Source organism: Poecilia reticulata, chromosome 18 (assembly GCF_904066995.2).
Source record: "Poecilia reticulata chromosome 18, P_reticulata-male-v2, whole genome shotgun sequence".
Taxonomy (NCBI): domain Eukaryota; kingdom Metazoa; phylum Chordata; class Actinopteri; order Cyprinodontiformes; family Poeciliidae; genus Poecilia; species Poecilia reticulata.
This window is the reverse complement of record NC_088847.1, coordinates 7,574,569-7,593,550: the sequence shown is the minus strand read 5'-3', so window position 1 is coordinate 7,593,550 and position 18,982 is coordinate 7,574,569. Positions and strand designations below refer to the sequence as shown.

Genomic DNA, 18,982 nt, shown 5'->3' with positions numbered 1-18,982 from the left:
GGAAGGGGGGGTTGCACAAAAAAAAAAACAATAAAACAGGTGACATTTAAAAATGTGATCATTTATTATAAAGTGTTGGCATCAACTGGAAGCATAATAGTACGAAAAAATAGTTTCTGATAACAATGTCCTTCGAAGGTTTTAGCATTTTTAGCAGATGAAAAAGAGGCTAAAAAAGTTGAAGTCAGACGGCATTATACACTTTCAAGATGTAAAATAATGTAAGTACACATATTTCACAATTTAAATGTATGGACAGATGTGCGAGAGGCCTGCAGTGACCTCGGGTAATATCCAACAGCTTATTCCTGATTACAAAACACAGAGCCAACTATTTATTGATCAGGTAGCTTATTAAAACAAATCTTTCACAGGCTTAAGCACTTTACATGTAATTCATACTTGAATTTGAGAGAGCTTGGCTTTGTTATCCAAATACCAACAGTAATACTAGAAAGCAAGTCGCAATACTGAAGTCTTGACATGCTGAGCTTAAACTGCTGTTGTCATGGAACCAATAGCACCATCACCACACTTCCTCTTCTCTCAGCCCACTCCAGTTGCTTTCGTCATACCTCAACTTCTACTGAGGAAGATTGTCATTATTTCTCAATAGCTTGAAAAGAACTACTTTGACAGGAAGTCAAAAAGAAAATGTAACTTTTTGTTCCAATGCGTAATTTTTGTAAGAATTTATTTTTTTAACAACTCAAAGTTATTCCACTGCAGTACTAATGATACCCCTGCTTTTGTCTTTGGATTCAATTTTAACCATAGAACATATCTACAAGTCAGAACGTAGTTTAATTCACTAGGGAATCCAGTCAGACCTAATAAATGCTCTTGCAGTTCAACGTCACACTTAAAAGCTATTTTGAGATGATAGTTCTGAAACATTTCTTCTTTTTTAAGACCATTTTCATAATTCACAGACATGCCCTTTGATGGCGTTTGCATGCAAGAGAAGCAGACGACAAGTAACCGCTGACAACAGTTCTGTAATTTTTATAAAGAACTCCCTGCGTTCACAGGGTGGGTGATGTGCCATTTCCCCTGTTCCATTGGCTTGTCATGAAGTTAGGAACAACAAAGATAAAAAAAAAAACTGCATAGATATTCTGGTGAAAATTCATTTTATTCTTTCGTTTTTGGTTATTTTTGTCTTCTCTAATTGGCTGCAGCGACTAGTGAAAAGAGATTTTCTCCAAGTTGAACGCTGTGGTTCAGTTGAGTAGAAAATAGTATGAGCAGGAGGTTCTTCTTTGAGGTCTACATTAACGTACGTTGAAGTGTTTGTTAAGGCTTTTAGTGTTTGAACTCACAAAACAGAAAGAAATACACTATTGTCTTGTACTGCAACCAGTAGTACGATTAGTCAGTCCATGACCTTTCAGAGATCCACAAATCTACATGTTAACTTCAGAAAGAAAAATCAAACAAAGCGTAACAAAGTGTACGGTATAACAATGTAGTGAATGTAGTTGGTGAGCCCACAACAAGTGGACGCCAACGTGCCTCTGTTTAGCATACATTTAGCAAAATGTGTAAAAAGGGCAACTTCAAAGTACATCTCGGGCATTTCTCAGCTCTTCAGAGGTTTAGCTCTCCAAAATATGTGTTGGAGAAAAAAAAAAAGACATCAAATCACAGCATGATCAAGCTAACCCAACAGAGACTTGTGGTAAGCAGTTATGGTTAACCAGGCATATACACATAGCCTTGTGTCTTTGAAGGGACTTTCCTCTGACACGACACACTTGACTAATCACTAAAATGTACGTTTCAAAAAATATTTGTGTGGAATACTTGCAAGTATTACCTTCAGTTAACAACAGTCAGGGTAAAAAAATTGGGAAAAATTCCCATGCGCCAGTAAATAAATAAACTACTCAGCGTACCATGAACTCTAAATCCACATTTTGAAAACGGAGACACCATGAATTTAGCTTCACTTTCAGGTTAAGTTCCATCAGCTGATTTGGTATACATTGTGTACAATGTGGGGGGAAAAAAATGACAGTGTGTTATTACTCACTGGAAGCCACTACCTATCTGTGAACACAAAACACGTTCCAAACAAAGCAATTAATACATTTTTCACATCAAAATTGTTCCTCATGTCTGTCACGAGAAAGATCATCTGTCAGTCATCTGTCTTCATCTGCCATTTCAAGAAAGCAGAACTGCTACCGCAATCTAAAAAGAATTCAGTTGTTTTTTGTTTCGGATCGTATCATTTTGTTACAAGACTCAGTAAAGGTTAAAATATCATTTCACTTGGGTTTTGCAATGTTTGATTCTGCTGTATAAGGTTACAATTTGAGTTGTACCAAAAAAAAAGAAAAAAGAAAAACTACTGAAGAAATAAAAACCAAGATTTGTTCAGCAAAATAGTCTTATCTAAAAGCCTAATACTCTGGTAAAAATAAAAGATTTTTTAGTAGAGTGCTGTGGTGGTACGAAGGGTCATGTTAAATGGTAATAAAAAAAAGAAAAGAAAAAAGCAAAAAGCACAACTGGATCTGGAGCAAAGCCTGAAGAACACATTTTGTTGTGTATGACATTTGTTTAGAGAAGAACAAAGTGTTAGACTGATACTTCCCCAGCAGCAGTCAGACAGGGAAGTGTCTATATCTTTATTTCTTCAAACTAATATAAAGGGCTATGACTTTATCTTTCTTTGTCTTGGCCATATGTTTTATGGCTTTGTATTTGGACAAATAATAATGATAATAAAAAAAACCATGTATAACAACACTGTAATACTACAAGGTATATAAAACAAAAAACCATGCCCTCGATAAGAAGTATCTTTCAACTTCCCCTTTCCTTCTGTCCAGCTGCATCCGTTCTGCTACACAGACGTCTCTGACTGGAGCTTCATGACAAACTTGTGACTTTTTGGGTCGATAAACTCCTCGGCTAGGCGCAGGAAAGGGAGGGGCATCACCTTGACGACCAGGGCGAAGTCGAGGCGCTTCAGCGAGAAGACCTGGCCTTGGCGCAAGGAGGCCGTCACTGGCTCCTCGCTCACTAGTGTCCACTGGCGCCCCCTGTTGTTGTCCAGATACTGGAGGGTGGGACCAGGACTGAGGTAGCGCTCTAAGAAGGCCTTTAAGGAGAGGAAGAAAAAGTGGGTCACGGGGAGTTGTATTATGCAAAATCAACTTTTTTGAGCTTTATTTGATGTCAACCATAGCTTTTATTTTAGCTTTTAGCTTTTTTTTTTTTCTCTACATAGCTTTTGACTCATTCATGGATTGTGAAATCACAAGTTTGCTGAGCTTATTATAGGAACTTTGACACTCCTGTGAACAGTTATAAAGGGCATCAAAAGACTGCATGGACAAGCATTGTTGTTATGATGTGCTTCAGAGGGAGTGTCTGAAAGGGAAGGAGCTTCTTACGGTGCCTTCACACCACCCCCGTTTAGTCGGTTTTAATCGAACTTTAGTCCGTTTGCCTATAAAGTCTGGTTTGTTTGGGGAGGTGTGAATGAGCAGTTGAACTCTGACGAGGAACTCTAGATCCCTAGATTTTGGTTCGGTTTAAGTGAAGTCTGGCGCGGTTTGAATGCATGCCAAGCGGACTGGAGGCCGCTCTAAAAAGCAGGTGCAGACTATAGCGCAGGGCATTCTGGGTAAATGCAACAATACGAAAAGCATAACTGTAACAGTAGTGGGAGAAATGTCTTGTGGTCTTTTACCAAAGACAAAAGAGAAATTCAACAACTGCTAAAATCTGACGCCATTCCATGTCTGTTTCCATTTTGGGAAGAAGGAAGTAGCTCTGGATATCATCTTCAGAGGCTTATGTGTCGTTTCCTTCAGTGGTTCATGGAACAGCGCCCCCGCAGGTGAGGAGGGGAACAGTTTTATCAGAAGGTTTGGATTGTTTGGCACAATGAAGTGTGAAAATGAAAACATTTAACAAATGTTGCAATTTTGGCCCTCAATCAAATCAAGTCTATGAGACTATCAGGTATTAAACACCCTTAAAGGGATAGAGGCCAATTTCAAGGCATAACATACAGATATAATACAAAGTCAAATTTCTTGTAAGTTGTCTTTGGTATAAACTGCAGGTAACATAGTTTCTTGACTGTGCTATAAATGGCACTACATTAAAATCGCATTTCAAAAGGAACACCTCCTAACCTTAGGTGTCATGTTGTGCGTGATGCAGAACTGCAGATGGTTGATGATGCTCTCCATGGTGTGATAGGACTGCTGCCTGGTGGCCCGCAGGTACTTCTGCATGGCCCGGGCCATGGGGGCGAAGATAGCCTGGGCAGCCTCCCTGGGGTCCATCACCTCCCGTGGGTGTTTGGGAGACGATGTGGGGGTGTCGTCATCCTGGTGACGCTTGATGTGGGTGAAAGCTTCTTCTACTGCCACCACCAGTCTACAAGGACACAAAACAGGATGTACGAGAGGTGGAATGATTCTACTAGAACATCAACCAAAGTTGGTGAACTTTATGGATACGAGCTGCTGCTTTAACTAGACTGGTCCAGGGAAGTTACTTTATTAGGTCTATCAAGTATCTAACAGCAACGTCCAGTACTTTTCCCTGTATTGCTACCTGGCCCTGCGTTTGCGGAGCCTCCTCTCCACCTCTGCCTCCTCGTAGTAGTACTCATTATGGGAGTTGTCTCTTCTCCGAGCGGCGGCTGCTATCATGGCTCTGGACTGGCCTGTGGAATTGTTGGTGTTCTCTGTGGGTAGAAACATGCATTTAAATTGTTCCACCTAAAGGATGGATATAATCATCCGTTTCATCTTTTGATTACACAAAATAAGGAAGTGCCAGTTCAGACAAGTGACACACGAATAAGGCCTTTTCAACCAAGGTACTGATCTTTGTATTGTATGTATCACATTAAATATAAAAAAACATTTAGACATTTAGAACAGTGATGGCTTCTTATAATATAAAGGAGAGAAAATGTACCTTCTTCCAGGTTGTAGACTTTGAAGGAGGACATCTTCTTGGTAAGGATGGACTTGGGGAGGTTAAGTAATGCTGGGTTATAGACTGGGAAGTCGCTGTAGTACTGGTCCAGAACCCACACTCCTGCCCTCTGGATGCTGCATTGCACCAGAAAAAGGGGGACATGACTAATTTGCTGCATTTTAGAAAGGGAAAGTTGTTGTCAGGATGTTACACAGCTACAAACCAGCAAAGCATCAGGAAGTGGTGCGCCGCAGTGAGTCATGACTGGGGGGCGACGATAACGGGCCACGAGGATAAACAGTTTTATGCAAAGCACAAATAACAATCTACTTTTATGTTATATTAAGGCACATCAGCTAAATCTCCTGCCTTGTAGCGAGTGCTTTGATTGGACCTGATCTCTTAATGTATTCCTCTCGACCCTAATGTGGCTAAAGCAGAACAGTTCAGAAACAGGTTGCAGTTGCTCCACTGAACTATTTCAAGTGTTTGAGGTTTCATTTCCTTGCTGCTTCAAAGTGCATGTAAATGTCACTGCAAGCATTCATGTAACAGCATTTCACAAATCATCAGCCAAGAAAGTCTTAACCAAGTTTTATACTCCAGTCTGTTAGATCATTATTACAGGAGTGACAGATAAGCAATGAATTTGAGTGATTTCTCAGGAATTTTACCAAAATTTGTGCTTTTAATCGCCGACTGATCCATTAATTGAATGCATTTATACTAACCTAAGATGCCCCACGTTGTAGAACCGACTGACTCCATCAGCGGTCCTGACGACCTTCAGACAGAAAGCGGGCCGCAGGTGTCGGACCTCCAGCAGAACCAGAGCCAGATACTGAATGAACAGCAGTGCATCCACCAGAGATGCGGCATATCCCACGATCCCCCTGTAGTCCGTCTCGCGGGGCTCCAAGACCCGGACGCCGTAGAAGAGCCAATAAGATGCAACAAAGAGAAAGACCAGCGCCAGGAGCAGACAGCGGAAGACGAAGAAGCGTGGCAGAGTGGCCCTGGACGGGCGGAGGAACAACGCCCACGTGGAGATGAGGAGGATCAGGAGTTTGAAAGCCAGAGAGATGTAAAGGCCCTCACATGGCGTTCCACAAGGGTCCAATGTGTCCCGCCAAAGGAGCTGTGGAAGGGCGAGGAAAGCCAAGGGAGTGATTACAGAGATGAGCCCCAAAATGGCTCCTAGAACGGGGCTGATGTAACGGCGACAGTCGAGAGGCAAAGAGTCCTCCAAGTCCTTAGAGATCCGAGTCAGATCCTCATTGGAGATACTGTCCACAGAAGTCCCAGTGACCACGGTGGTGGTCTCACCCCAGTTGTCGTCCTGTGGGAACATAAGAACGGTGGGTGTTGGTGATCATGTGTTCACATAGATCCCATATTACGGTGGCCGACAGGTGCAAACGCGCAGCAACAGAGAAAAGATGCAAACAAAAAAAGAGACGCAACCAAATGAAATTCGCTTTTTGTTTGCGTCTCGTTTTTTGTTTGCATCTCTTTTTGTTTTCTGCATTAGCTTTTTGTTTGTGTCTCTTTTTTGTTTGCTGCATTAGCTTTTTGTTTGCGTCTCTTTTTTTGTTTGCTGCATTTCATTTGGTTGCGTCTCTTTTTTTTGTTTGCATCTTTTCTCTGTTGCTGCGCGTTTGCACCTGTCGGCCACCGTACCATATAAAGACAGACGAGTTACACAATGAAAATCTGACCCGGTCGTCTGCTACGGTGGACTCAGGATCCAGCAGTGGCTCGCCCGGGGCCTGGATCATCACAGACTTATCTCCACGGATTGAGCCATCCCGATTCTTCAAGCGATGCCGGTCCCTTCTCTCCCTGAAGAAACAATGGAAAACAGAATAAATGTCAGGAATAAGTAGTCATTCAGGGACAATAAACATTTTCTGGAGAGACATTTTAGGAAAAGGACTGTCAGATTGCGGATGTACAGAAAAGTAGGTCATGATAACATAACTTGTAATAGACTGGAAAAGAATCATGAAACGAATCAATGGTTAAAAGACAACAGAGCAAAATAAGGTTCAAAATCAGGGTTACATTTCAACTTAGAAAAAAAAGTTAATCTTTTTTGGTATTCAGGAAATGCCAGGAACACTCATATAGGTTATAGATCAGCTCAAGCCATATACAGTATTAGCCTTGAAGTCGCAAACTTTTACCTCAATGAGCCACAGCATCACAGTTTACATATACACATTTAGAACAATGATTGACCCAAGAGCTTCCCAAATAATAAAATCCATAATAACCTTAAGTTTAAAACACTGAAAGAGGGTTTAAGTTAACAGGCTGTGCTACTTTAAGGATTCAAATCTTTTTTGTATTACTTTTATTTCAAATACTGGATAATTTTCAGTTGCCTTTTCAACATTACTTCAACTCCTTCATTCCCTTTTCTACCTTCTATGAAATACAAAAGTTTAAAAAGGGTGTTTTGGTCATGTTCACTTTGAAAGATTAGCAATTTAGTTGTCAATCTAGAAACTTCCTGGGACGAGACACGAGAGACTATTCACCCTCAACGGTAATTACTTGTGACTTTAAAATAAGAAACCATTTGCAACAAGTTAAGCCTCAACAAAAGCGCTGCAAAAGTCTGGATCCAACTCTGTCTTATTTGGTGACATCTAGTGGAAATGCTGGACATTGCAAGCACTAGTATTAATGCCTGACTTCATATTCCACTTGTACTGCTGTAGAAAACCCCAAATCAGTCCACCAATCCATTCGCAAAACCTGCTGTTTGGAAAGAGGGCCCAGAAGTCTGACCCGGATATCAATGGGTGAGAGTAAGGCACTCACACAGGAAGTCTATCCACAAGAATTAAACTCACACCAAATATCAATTTAGAACAGTCAAATAACATAAAACGCATAATTTTTGCACTGTGGTTTAAGGTCTATACCAGCTTTGCCCACCAAATGTCTGAATTTGTTTACCTTTTATTCTTTGCAAAATACAAAAATCTCAGTCAGATTGGCTAGAGAAAGTCTTTGAACATTGAATTTTAAGCCTTGGATCACATTCTAAATTAGTTTCAAGTCTGGAGTCTGTTAGATTATCCTAATGCAATACTCTTTGATCTGACTAATTTCATTGTAGCTCTGGCGGTGTGTGTTGGATCAACGTCCCACTGGAAGGTGAACCTCCACCACAGCAGTATCATGCAGGTTTTCATCCATATTGTCCCGTATTTGCACTAACAGTGAGTACATTAGCAAGACACAGTAAATATCTCCCTGTAAAGACAGCGAGAAACAAACACCGTCCCCTACCTGTTTTTGCGGGAGGTACGCGAGTGGGACGACTTGTAGGAATAGCCCGAATACGTTGACTCGTTGTCCATGTCGGAGGCCAGCGGTGGGCGGAGTTTCCGTGACACTCCCGTGCCCGAGCCGCCGCCCTTCTCCCACACCACGCCCAATTGGCTCTTGCGGTTGCTGATGGACTTTGTGGAAAGGACCAACGGAAGACGCAACAAGTCCACTTTACTCCTGAGGGAATCTATCTTGGAGGCCTGAGGGAAAAAAAAGGAGGAAGGATGAGAGAGGAAGGCAACGTGAGAGAAGAGTTGCAGGATCTGCAACCCAGTAGAGCATACTGCCCCGTGTGAGCCAGGGGACAGAGGAGAGATTAGGAGTGAGGAGAGAGTGCAAAGGAAGAGGATAATTTGTCATGTGAGACAAGTAAAACTGTCTCGAAAGGGGCACATACCAAGCAGCCATGGAAAGAAGAGAGACAGCATTGTTAAAATGTTGGCACTGTGCGCTCTGTTGAAAGGCTGTGTGCTGTCGGCAGCGCAGGACATAGCTGAGCCCATTCTTCCGTCTTATGGGAGACTTTTTCATGAGAATCCATAAGCGTATTGGCCCAGAGTGTGTTCTCAGCCTGATAAAGTGCAACTTCCATACCAGGCCTTGAGTCTCCAGCATTCAGGAAGCATCAAAGAGGAGGCCAAGTATTTGCACAGATCCACAACATGCTAGTTTTACATTAAAGCTAAAGATAAAATGATTTAAAAAATGCAACATGCTGAATATTTGTCTTGCTCTTTGCAATGTCGAGTTGACGTCCGCACACAGGCGCCACATTCCCAAGAGTCCCCTGTGGTATCTCAGGGCAACACAGCTCAGCTACTACAATGGGGATGAATGGGAGTCTAGGGGTGAGAAAAGACAAAGGAGGGAGGTGGTGGTGGGGTGTTGTCATGGAGACCAGAACAACAACTCAGCGCTCCATCTCCTCCTCGACCCCCTCGGCTATACACACCCCCAGAAAACAAAAACAGACAATCCTTTCACCAAAGCTGTGAATCTGACTCCAGTTCAAGGTTTGACTTCATCTTCAAAATCTGATCCAGTTTCTGTTTTTTTAATACTCAGTCTTTGTCGGGACATGACTCGTGTTGTCTTCTTGGTACTTTACAAACCAACCTATAATCTAATAACCAACGTCCTCGTGCTTTCTCATTTGTGCCCTAACCTCCTGTTTCTGCTTTGTATATCGGACACTTCAATTTGCGCTGAGGGATTTCATGTGATTCCCACGTGGAATTCTACGGCGGGACGTTCGGCAAAGCAGAGAGGCGCATAGCGGAAAACATTTCAGGTGAATTGGACTATAATATGCTCAATTCACCTGAATATTCCTTCTCAGGGGGAATATTACAGTATCTGTTCTCAGTTCTTAGAATCAAGTGAACAAACCACTTCAAATGACAAAGATTGGACACATTTTTCCACCTTTTGAAAAACTCCACAGACAGGAAGTTGTGTACAAATTGCTACCCAATCACATTTTAAGTACATTTTGTGACATAATTCTGGTATCTGACCTCTGATTATGTCACCAGGCAAAGCAAAAAATAAATAAAAAAAATCATTAAACTAGTGAAACAGGATCCCAATGGCTCTTTTAAGATTCCCTTGGTGATGTCATTTTATGCTCGGATTGGTCATGTTTTCCTCTTGTTTTATTTTTGGTTAATGGTTTTCATAGGTGGCTCGTCTTAGTTCAAATTAAGCAGACTGGTTAGGCCAGAGGACTTAAAAAGTCTAATGAGTTCCCCTTAAACATTCAGATACAAGTACTGGACAAAAAATGAGGGTAAAAGCAGCTACAGTTCAAGAAAAGACTTGGAAGACCTTCAAAAAGCTTATGGAACGAGTGATTTAGACCTCTTTATAAAAGGTCTATGTCTGCTGAGCAGCCAAATGGACTTCTCTCAATTCCTGAAGACATTTTATCTCTCATGCAAAGTGCTCTGTCAGATTTGAACATGGGTTGAAAGTATCGGGTTCATTTAGGAACAATCGCACTAACTAATAGGTTCCTTTACGGACTCATCTGTTTTACAGGCATTCACACCTCAAGACATGTGACCCAAACAACTCAGGTGTTGGCATAATCAAGTGGCAATGTTCCAGACATTGAACAGATTAGAAGGTAGGGTCCCTAACTCATGAACTTTACAGTCCATTTAGAGACATTAGCAACCCTATCAGTGCGATTGTAGTTCTGACTGCGACTTCTAAGCTTGAAACTTCTGACATCTGTTCAGAAATGACAAAAATGTAATTTTTCCGAATGATTGATGAAATGTCTACAAAAAAGCAAAAAGGAAGCTCAGCTGACTTCTGTGAATGGAACAAGAATTATCAAGGATGATAGAGACTCTACAACAATTTATTGGAGAGAAAATCTGAAGAACGGAGGCACGACTGGAGGACTTTAAATTTTAAGTGATATTTAAACAAAAAAAAGCAATGTGACATTTGAAGGAGGCATTAAAATGCAGGATGTTGCATATCAATAAACAGTTGGATCAATGTAAACCTGAAAGACTCCCTTTGCTGACATTTTACAATAACTTACATGAAAGCTAAAGAAAACTTCGGAGCTGGTTCTCATGGTTGCTTGTGTTTTTTTTATGCTGCAATTGGACAAAAATGTTAAATTAAGGCCTTCATGGTGAAAACAAACGATAAAAATAACTCCACCATCACACAGTGTCACACAAATCAGAGTGCTCCTATTATTTTGTAGCTAAAAATACAAATCCCATTGACCTAAGAACCTAGTTTCCCAAGAATGACACGGAAATTATATTTAGAGTTTTCTGCAGTTCAGGAAAATGTTCATATGTTGGAGTACTGGTTCAATTAGACTGTTAAGAAGTGCGTTTCATAGCTGCAGTAAATCTGGATGTTTATCGCCTGGTACAAAAAGACTCGTACTTTAAGGTCAAAGACATTATAGTAAGACATGCTAGTGCGTGAGAAAATACCTCTGAGTGTTTCTTGAGTTTAGCACAACTGTTTTGCTAAGTGAATGAGAGAGACACAGCTGGTAAACAAAACCAGCTGTGTCTCTCTCTCTCTGACTCTCGTTGAGTCACGATGGAGTCAATCCTATTGATGGGCGCAAAGCTTTCTCCTCTCCTAATTCAATCAAAACATATTGATTCCCACTGGATACCAAGATCAGCTCCATATTCAACGTGATCCCCTCACTGGCAGCGCGGAAGCTAAATATCGAACATAGCTGTTTACAGATGTACACAGAAATTGTCCCGTGATGATAATTTAGCATTTGACCGGCCCATTATCAGTCGGAAACCAGTCGTTTTTGCGTTCTGACGTTCTCGACAAAATGGAAGCGAATTAAAAGTTCTCTGCTTACAACATTTGTGGATAAAAGTAGTGTTTATTCCATTCATTTGACTACTAGAAAGTGGTCAATGTTATGTCGTTGCTGTACGTACAAAGCTGGGAGGTTGGTTGTTTAAAATTAGCTCTATGAATGACAAAATGAAAGGGTTTGATTTATCTCATGAAGGAATATGTACAATTTTAAGCTGTATTGACTTGGAGGAAATCCATGACTGTCTATTAAACCCGTGTATACAGTTGAGTCAAACCTTAAAAGAAAGTCCCGAAAAGCAGAGAAATAATAACAATACTCAAAGATTCAAAAAGAAGAAAGATTAAAAAAAATAAATAAAATTATTGTAAAAATAATTATTTGTTTATTGCCAGAGTATAGCTTTGCAGCTGACCAGCATTAGAAACAAGGGCACAAAAACATTATATTATATTACAGACACTGTCCTGTTTTATTTCTTATTTTGGTGCTGCATAGTCCAGGACACTTTTGTAAATTAGATTTTTAATCTAAAAGAGTTTTCTTCCTGCTTAAATAAAGACTGACGGATAAAGAATTATTTAGCCCCTTTTGTCCTTTAAGGAGCTCCCTCTGGAATCCTAATGACGCAAACATTATGTAACTTATACAAACATGCTTTCTCTTCCCTTAAGGTTTGTATATTTAGAAAAAGTATACACATTGTGTCCTACTAGGGAGCCACCCCACCCCGCCCCGCCCCGGCTTGGGAACGGCACTGGCAGAGGTGCTTTTTGAGACAAAGCAAACACACCCAACGTGTAGTGATGCGGTTGGATGCAGTCACTCGCTCAACAAACACAAGCCAGAAAGGCGCATGAGACCGCCGTGAGATCAAACCCCACAAATAAAAAAAGTTAAAAGCTACCTGGTTAAAACTGCGCACACGCAGCCGGACTTAAAGCAGGAAAGTGCGCGTCAGTGTGCACCACATGAAAGCGTGCAAACATTTTCTAGTCCAGCCGCAGAGATGTTTGCCAGCTCATCAGTCCTCGACTGGTAGGATCGGGGCAATAATAATAATAATTTAAAAAGATTAAAAAAAACGTGTGACAACTCTAAACTTGTGGGAAGTTTTCATATTGCAAACTTGTGTGACCAAGCAGCCTAAATGAAGAAGACGTGAATATAAACCCCGCAGGGTGGTCTCACCTTACTGCTCAAAAGAAAAAAAAGAAAAAAGACGCTTCCGACACAAAGAGCCAGTTAGCAGCGGCGTCCCTCATCAAAAAGTCTTTTTGTCTTTCACTTTACGTCCTTTCTCATCAGTCCGCGCGGTTTCCAACGGCCATTGAAGGTGAAATTTACAAATCAACCCCAAAGCTCACAGTGCAACAATCTGTTGTTTTTATTTTCCGAGGCAAATCTTCCCCGCGTCCCTCCCACAAAAACGTCGCTTCAACAGGCTGCTACCAGCACCTCGTCCCGGGGCTCCGTCGCATCTGTTGTGTCCCGGAGTCCCGCTGAGTCGGGATGGGTGGACGACACAACGCCGGGCTGAGAAGCGTCGAGGTAAAACTGGGTTCACGCGCAACTTCCGGTGAGGGGTTTGGGAATTAAAAGTCGTTTTGGAAATTTATTACAAGTCGTGCACGTTACGGTTTCAATGAGACAAAAAAAATTTATTTTCTTTATCTTTCATTCTTAGTCACTCCGTCCGTACAGTGGTTGTTCACATTTTGACTCATTTTATTAAGTTTTTTTTTTTGTGATACACCAGCTAAGTTTCGTAATTGTAGACCGAAAACTACAATCAATGCTCGTATTTTTCCAACTGAAAGTTGAAACTTTCTGCATGAGAGTATGTTACAACTGGTAATCCAAAAAAAAAAAATGGCCGTCAATATATTACTTGTGAACTCAACAAATCCAGGCAATAACCGTCCAAAGGAAGTCAGACGAAGTGCTGTTCGCAGTTTTTCCACAAATCATGTAGGGGACCCACCAAACATGTGGGCTCTGACCAGATTAGACCAAGACAGAACGTTTCGGTATGCAAAATACTGTAGAAGTGCTGAGAAGCTGACACTGATCATCGTGAATACGTTATTCACAGGGGTGAAAGTAAGGGGGTACGGCGGGGTACTGCGTACCCCTAAAAGATTTAGCAGGGGTACGCAGTACCTGCAAGAGAGGGGAGTGGCTGTATGCTGTAAAAAAAATCAATGGGTGCATGTGCAGCAACTAATCAGCCATGACTGATTAGTTTTTCAAGAACAATTTAAAATACGACTTAATCAGTTAATAAATAGCTTTTTTCCCATTTCATGTTTCTGAGCTGTTTGTGCTCTGCTAGAGCAGCGGTGCAATAGGCCTACGTCGGCGGTAGGTGACAAACTGAACGCCGCCAGGACCCTGAAAGCAGCACGTCCTAGTCTGGCTCCTTATCAAAACGTTCATAACTTTATTAAAGAACAACAACAACAAAAAATCAACAAGATGTTCATATTAAAGACCCAACAAAAATAATGATCTCAGTAATTGTTGTTTCTACAAGGTGTTGCACAAATCTGTGCGTTTCGGTACCAGGCCAAAATAACGAGCAGGAGTTTAAAATTAACTAATCAACCACCGCTGTGTTCAGGGAGGCTTATTAATGACCACAAAATAAATATCAAGCCTGAAAACCTAATATTGTAAAGGACTGAATGTTATGGCTTGCGCAGGTGGTTGCCACGGCAACGGGTGTGCTTAAATGACAAAGAGAGACAGAGGGTAAAAAGGTAGGAGATGTTTTGAGTTGATCACCTGTTCAGGTTGTTTTACCTTTGTTTACCTTTGCTGTGGCTCATCACAGCCCCTGTAGTTTCTGAACATTCAATAAACGACAAACTCGGACTAATTATCTCGTTCTTTGTGACTATATGTCATTTACAACAAACATCAAACACGGTAAATATGTTTCATTAAGTATTTAACAAACAAATGGCCTCTACCGCGATAATTATTTGAAATTAAATAAATTGTCTACTAGGGACAAGGGTGTATAGAAAATGGATGGATGGATAGTTTGGACATCTCGCTTTGAGCTCAAAGTTTGAGAGGCTTTTCCTTTAGCAAACTACTTTTTTGCCTTTTATTTAGTGGAAATATTGATGTTGATGAAACTTTCTTCAAAGTAATAACCTTTTTTCAACCTTTATAGCTCCACTGTTGAAAATGAGGCTCTAACATTCACAAATGACATTGAAATAAAATCCAGTCCAACATCTGGTTGGAGGTGATTCCTCTGGAACCTGCTGGAGGAAAAACATCCCAACTTCAGAAGATGAGCTTTAACCTAACAGAAGCTCTGTGGTTCCTCCTGTCAGTATGAGAGTCAGGGTGACAAAGTGGAAGCTGCAGGATCTTCAGAACAAACAGGTCATGATGCTGGGCTACTGGGGGTAGGCTGCTATAGGGGTAGAGCGAGCGTATGTTGTGTGTGTGTGTGTGTGTGTGTGTGGGGGGGGGGATTTATGTGTTCGCATCCACCTGAATAATAAATATATAATTGCAACCCTGATCATCAGTACAGCCGGTGTTTAATGAGCTAATAGCTGCAGTAGCTAATCTACCACATTGATCACTTAATCGCAAAATCAACATCAAGTCATAATAACATAAGACTCTAATGGACTGAATATTCAGATTTTTTTTGTGGGGATATTAGTACTACTATTATTATTAAAAATCAATAGCAATAATAATATTAAATTCTAAATTTAAATATTGATATGTTATTAAATTATAATGACAAAGTTATAATATAACTTTGTTATATAACTATATTATATTACTATTGTTTTTTAATCGCAATAGTACTAATAGTACTAAATAGTACAATCACAATATTGTGGTTAAAAAAACAATCTGTGTTTTTTAATGATAAAAAACTGTTTTTTATGATTAAAAACACAATCAGTGTGTTTATTATAAATATATATTATTTATATATAACAATATATAAATAATATGAATATTATTTATATTCTTATAAATAATATTACTATTTATAATAATAGTAATATTATTTATAATAAATATTATTATTTTTTATTATTTTATTATTATTACTGTAAATATTATTATGTTTATAATATTTATTATTATTATTAAATAATAATTGTATTATTATATAATTATATAATTTAATTGTTATGTAATTTAATATAATAATTAGATTATTATTTAATTATTATAATTAAATAATAATCTAATTATTATTAAATTAAAACCCCCTCCAAGGACTCCAAGAAGGCTGGGCAATCTTCTCAAGAAGACGTCGAGGTAGAACCGACTATTTCTAGCCGAAACCTCTCAATCTCACCCACCACCCACCAACCCTTCTCAATCTATGCACTTTAGGATGAATGGAGAAATCGTTCCCTTCATCAGCATTCTCTCCATCAGACCGACCTCAATGATCTTTCTGTTTGCTGTGGCCTGATGAGCAAACTGCCCCAGCCGGGGCAGATGTACCATGCTGTCATTCAAGGTAAAGAACAACAAGACTTTCTGGGGTGACGTTTGGGCTGATGTTTAGCCCTTTGATCGTGAGTTCTCTTTGCGGCAAATTCCGGTATCATGAGATGCCGAACATCGTAGGGATGCAGCGCACAAGTTAAAGTCTCTTCAGAGGAAACTTCCTCTGACGAAAGATCAGCCAAATCGTCCCCTAGGACAGATCTCTCTTTACGGGTCTGATCTTCTAATGCCGGTTTCGTCAGAGCAGAGGTTGAGCTTTTAGACTTGAGACTTCTTGAGACCGTTGAGTCTAAACAAACTTCCCCAGCCCTCTTTTGACAGGTCCAGTGATTTAATGCCGCTATCATAAGAGCAGAGGTGGCGCTTTCAGACTCAAGGGTCTCCTTTTCACCACAAACTTCCCCAGCCGGGAAAGTTTGTTCTTTGACATTCCCTATGACAGATCTCTTTTGATGGCTCCATTCCTCTAATGCCGCTATCATCAGAGCAGAGGCTGACTCTCCAGCCGGGGAAGGGTTCAAAAGATAGGAGTCAAATTCATCGTACTCGATGGACTCATCCCTATAGCTACTTGTGTCAAACGTCACCCCAGGAAATAGCTTGTTACAAAGTTTCCTCACTCCTTTAGTGACCAAATATCCTGCACCAAAGGTAATCGGAAAAAACATGGTGGTGAATGCGATCTTCTCCATTGTCAAAATATTTGTCCAACACACTGCTAACAATCAAAGAGATGCTTGGATATAACCTACTGTTTTGAGACCCAAGCATTCATAACCTCAGATGTTCTTTGATCTATGTCATAGATGAAGTCATAGCTACAGAGCTCACTGTAGTTCTGGAGGAATATCTTGCTTTTGACCGTTGCTATGGAAACGGTCAAATCAGTTCTGCATGACTCAAACTATTAACCGTTTGCAACTCCATCACTTAATCATTCGAGGCGCCATGACGGACAAGGGTATATTTCAGGAGGCTAGGGGTTAAAACAGGGATTTTAATGGTTAAATATTAAGTTTAGATTGACCATTTTATATTAAAACCATTAATTTAAGTAGGATTTTTCATCATTTAAAATTTTTAATCATGCTTGACTTAAAAATATCTTAAAAGTAAAATTTAATGTAACTTACAAACATTTGCTGCTGCTGCTGTTGTAAATTATGACAAGAAATTGGGCCTGCTTGGAGAACAGCTACAAAGAAATTATTTTGGTTTAATAATTTTACACGTTAGCATAAAAATAGAATACAGGATGATCCCAAAGAAATGATGCTGTCGCTCCATATTTGATGGGTTGTAAACGACCCACTTGAACACATTTGTTCTGTACGGTGCAGAAACGTAAACAATAGAAAGAACGTAATGTCTTCCAGCTTTTTCTGTGTAACTGAGAGCTCGACACCAACAGCAGCCCATATTGCGGATAGCGGGGAAGGAGATAAATAAGTCCAATTCTATGCTTTCCTGTAAACTGGTTGTGAGTCTGTTGGTTTTTCACTTTTCTTGTATTTTAACTATTAAAAGAACTGGTAAACAAATGTTTATATCTGTTTTTAAAAGAATAGAAGCTTCTCTCTTATGTCTCCAGCAGATGAGCAGCATTAGCAGCTTTTGGTGACATTATTATTAATAATAATTAGATTGTTTTTGAATACGATGCAGGATTTAAAATGAACTGATGAAGATGGTCTATGTGTTTAGTCTGGACTGGGAGAGATGCCTGTTCCCTTCTGGACCTGTTACCCCATCAACCCGATGTGGAAGGCTATGTTCAGAATTTAAGTCTCATGGCATTCGCGGTGCCAACATTGCAGCCAGTGGGCTGAGGGAAATACATTTTGTGTGTGTGTGTATATATATATATATATATACTCTTTTGTCATAGAATAGGAATGGAATATTCTGATATTGATGTATGATGAGCATATTACAAAGCGCACAGCCGTTCATATATATGTGTGTGTTTTTCAGCCGACGAGTTCTAGCTTCAGAGATTCAGCAGCTGAGGAGTCCAAAATCCGATGCGAGATTCATCCGTGCTGTAGTGAAACTGTCTCTCTTTATAGATATCTGCTTCTTCATTCTCACATTGTGTCTTTAGGAAACCTTCAAAACAAAAACGGAAGATTTGGGATGTATCTTACTAGTGAAAGAATAAATAATAATCTTTACCACCTGTGTAAACTTTGCTGGTCAATGTTATAACACAATATAAGTTTTATAATATGTGTTACATTGTTTCATCTCTAATATAGGCTCTTGTGTCAGATAATCTAAGTCAATGTTAGAGAATAATAATTTTTTTAGATTTACAGAATCTCAGTTAGCCTTCCCGTACCCGTATTACACCAAGCACTGTAGCTAATATTAGCTGGTATCTCGCCGGTGGACATAAATACAGTAAAGTAATATTCTAATCACAAAATATGCATAATAATATGTCCATCTTACTTGTGAAATGTTGTCTGTGGAGCCCTCACATCAATACTCCATCGATCAGAACAACAATATCCCTTAATGCTCAGGCACCTTCTGTTGTTTTGGTTGAGCAAAGTAGGAGGGTATGTCGCTCCAAGATGGCCGCCGTATTTCCTGCGCCGGAGCAGCCAATGCGGGGGCTACTCTTATATTGTGTCTATGGTTTTCTTGGGGAAGTTATTCACTTAAGTCCTTCGCAAACATATCGGTTTTATTTTGAAGGTCCATATCCGGTTTTGTCTGGACTGTCGGTTGAAGATGGACGCTTTTCTGCTTTGCTGAGCACATCACCCAGTTCATCCCCAGCTCTTTTATGCGCCAACTGCAGAATCCACTATCCAGCACCGACTAAAAGCATAAGGAATAATT

General features: G+C 40.1%; 1 protein-coding gene across 3 annotated transcripts; it reads right to left on the bottom strand.

The window, feature by feature from the left end:
• Positions 1 to 40: 40 nt before the first annotated feature.
• LOC103480354 (vang-like protein 2) lies at positions 41 to 13,280 on the bottom strand. Of its 3 annotated transcripts, none has more exons than XM_008435257.3 (8): positions 12,818 to 13,280; positions 8,260 to 8,501; positions 6,675 to 6,798; positions 5,688 to 6,295; positions 4,954 to 5,090; positions 4,585 to 4,717; positions 4,158 to 4,404; positions 41 to 3,112 (listed from the first exon to the last, which is right to left on the bottom strand). In XM_008435257.3, exons 2-8 carry the CDS (start codon positions 8,328 to 8,330, stop codon positions 2,855 to 2,857), a joined length of 1,578 nt encoding a protein of 525 aa, XP_008433479.1. In that variant the 5' UTR covers positions 8,331 to 8,501; positions 12,818 to 13,280; the 3' UTR covers positions 41 to 2,854. The 3 variants fall into 3 exon arrangements, with proteins under 3 accessions (XP_008433479.1, XP_081455141.1, XP_081455140.1); XM_081599015.1 differs by lacking the exon at positions 12,818 to 13,280 and adding an exon at positions 12,534 to 12,669; XM_081599014.1 differs by lacking the exon at positions 12,818 to 13,280 and adding an exon at positions 8,699 to 10,237.
• Between the last annotated feature and the right edge of the window lie 5,702 nt (positions 13,281 to 18,982).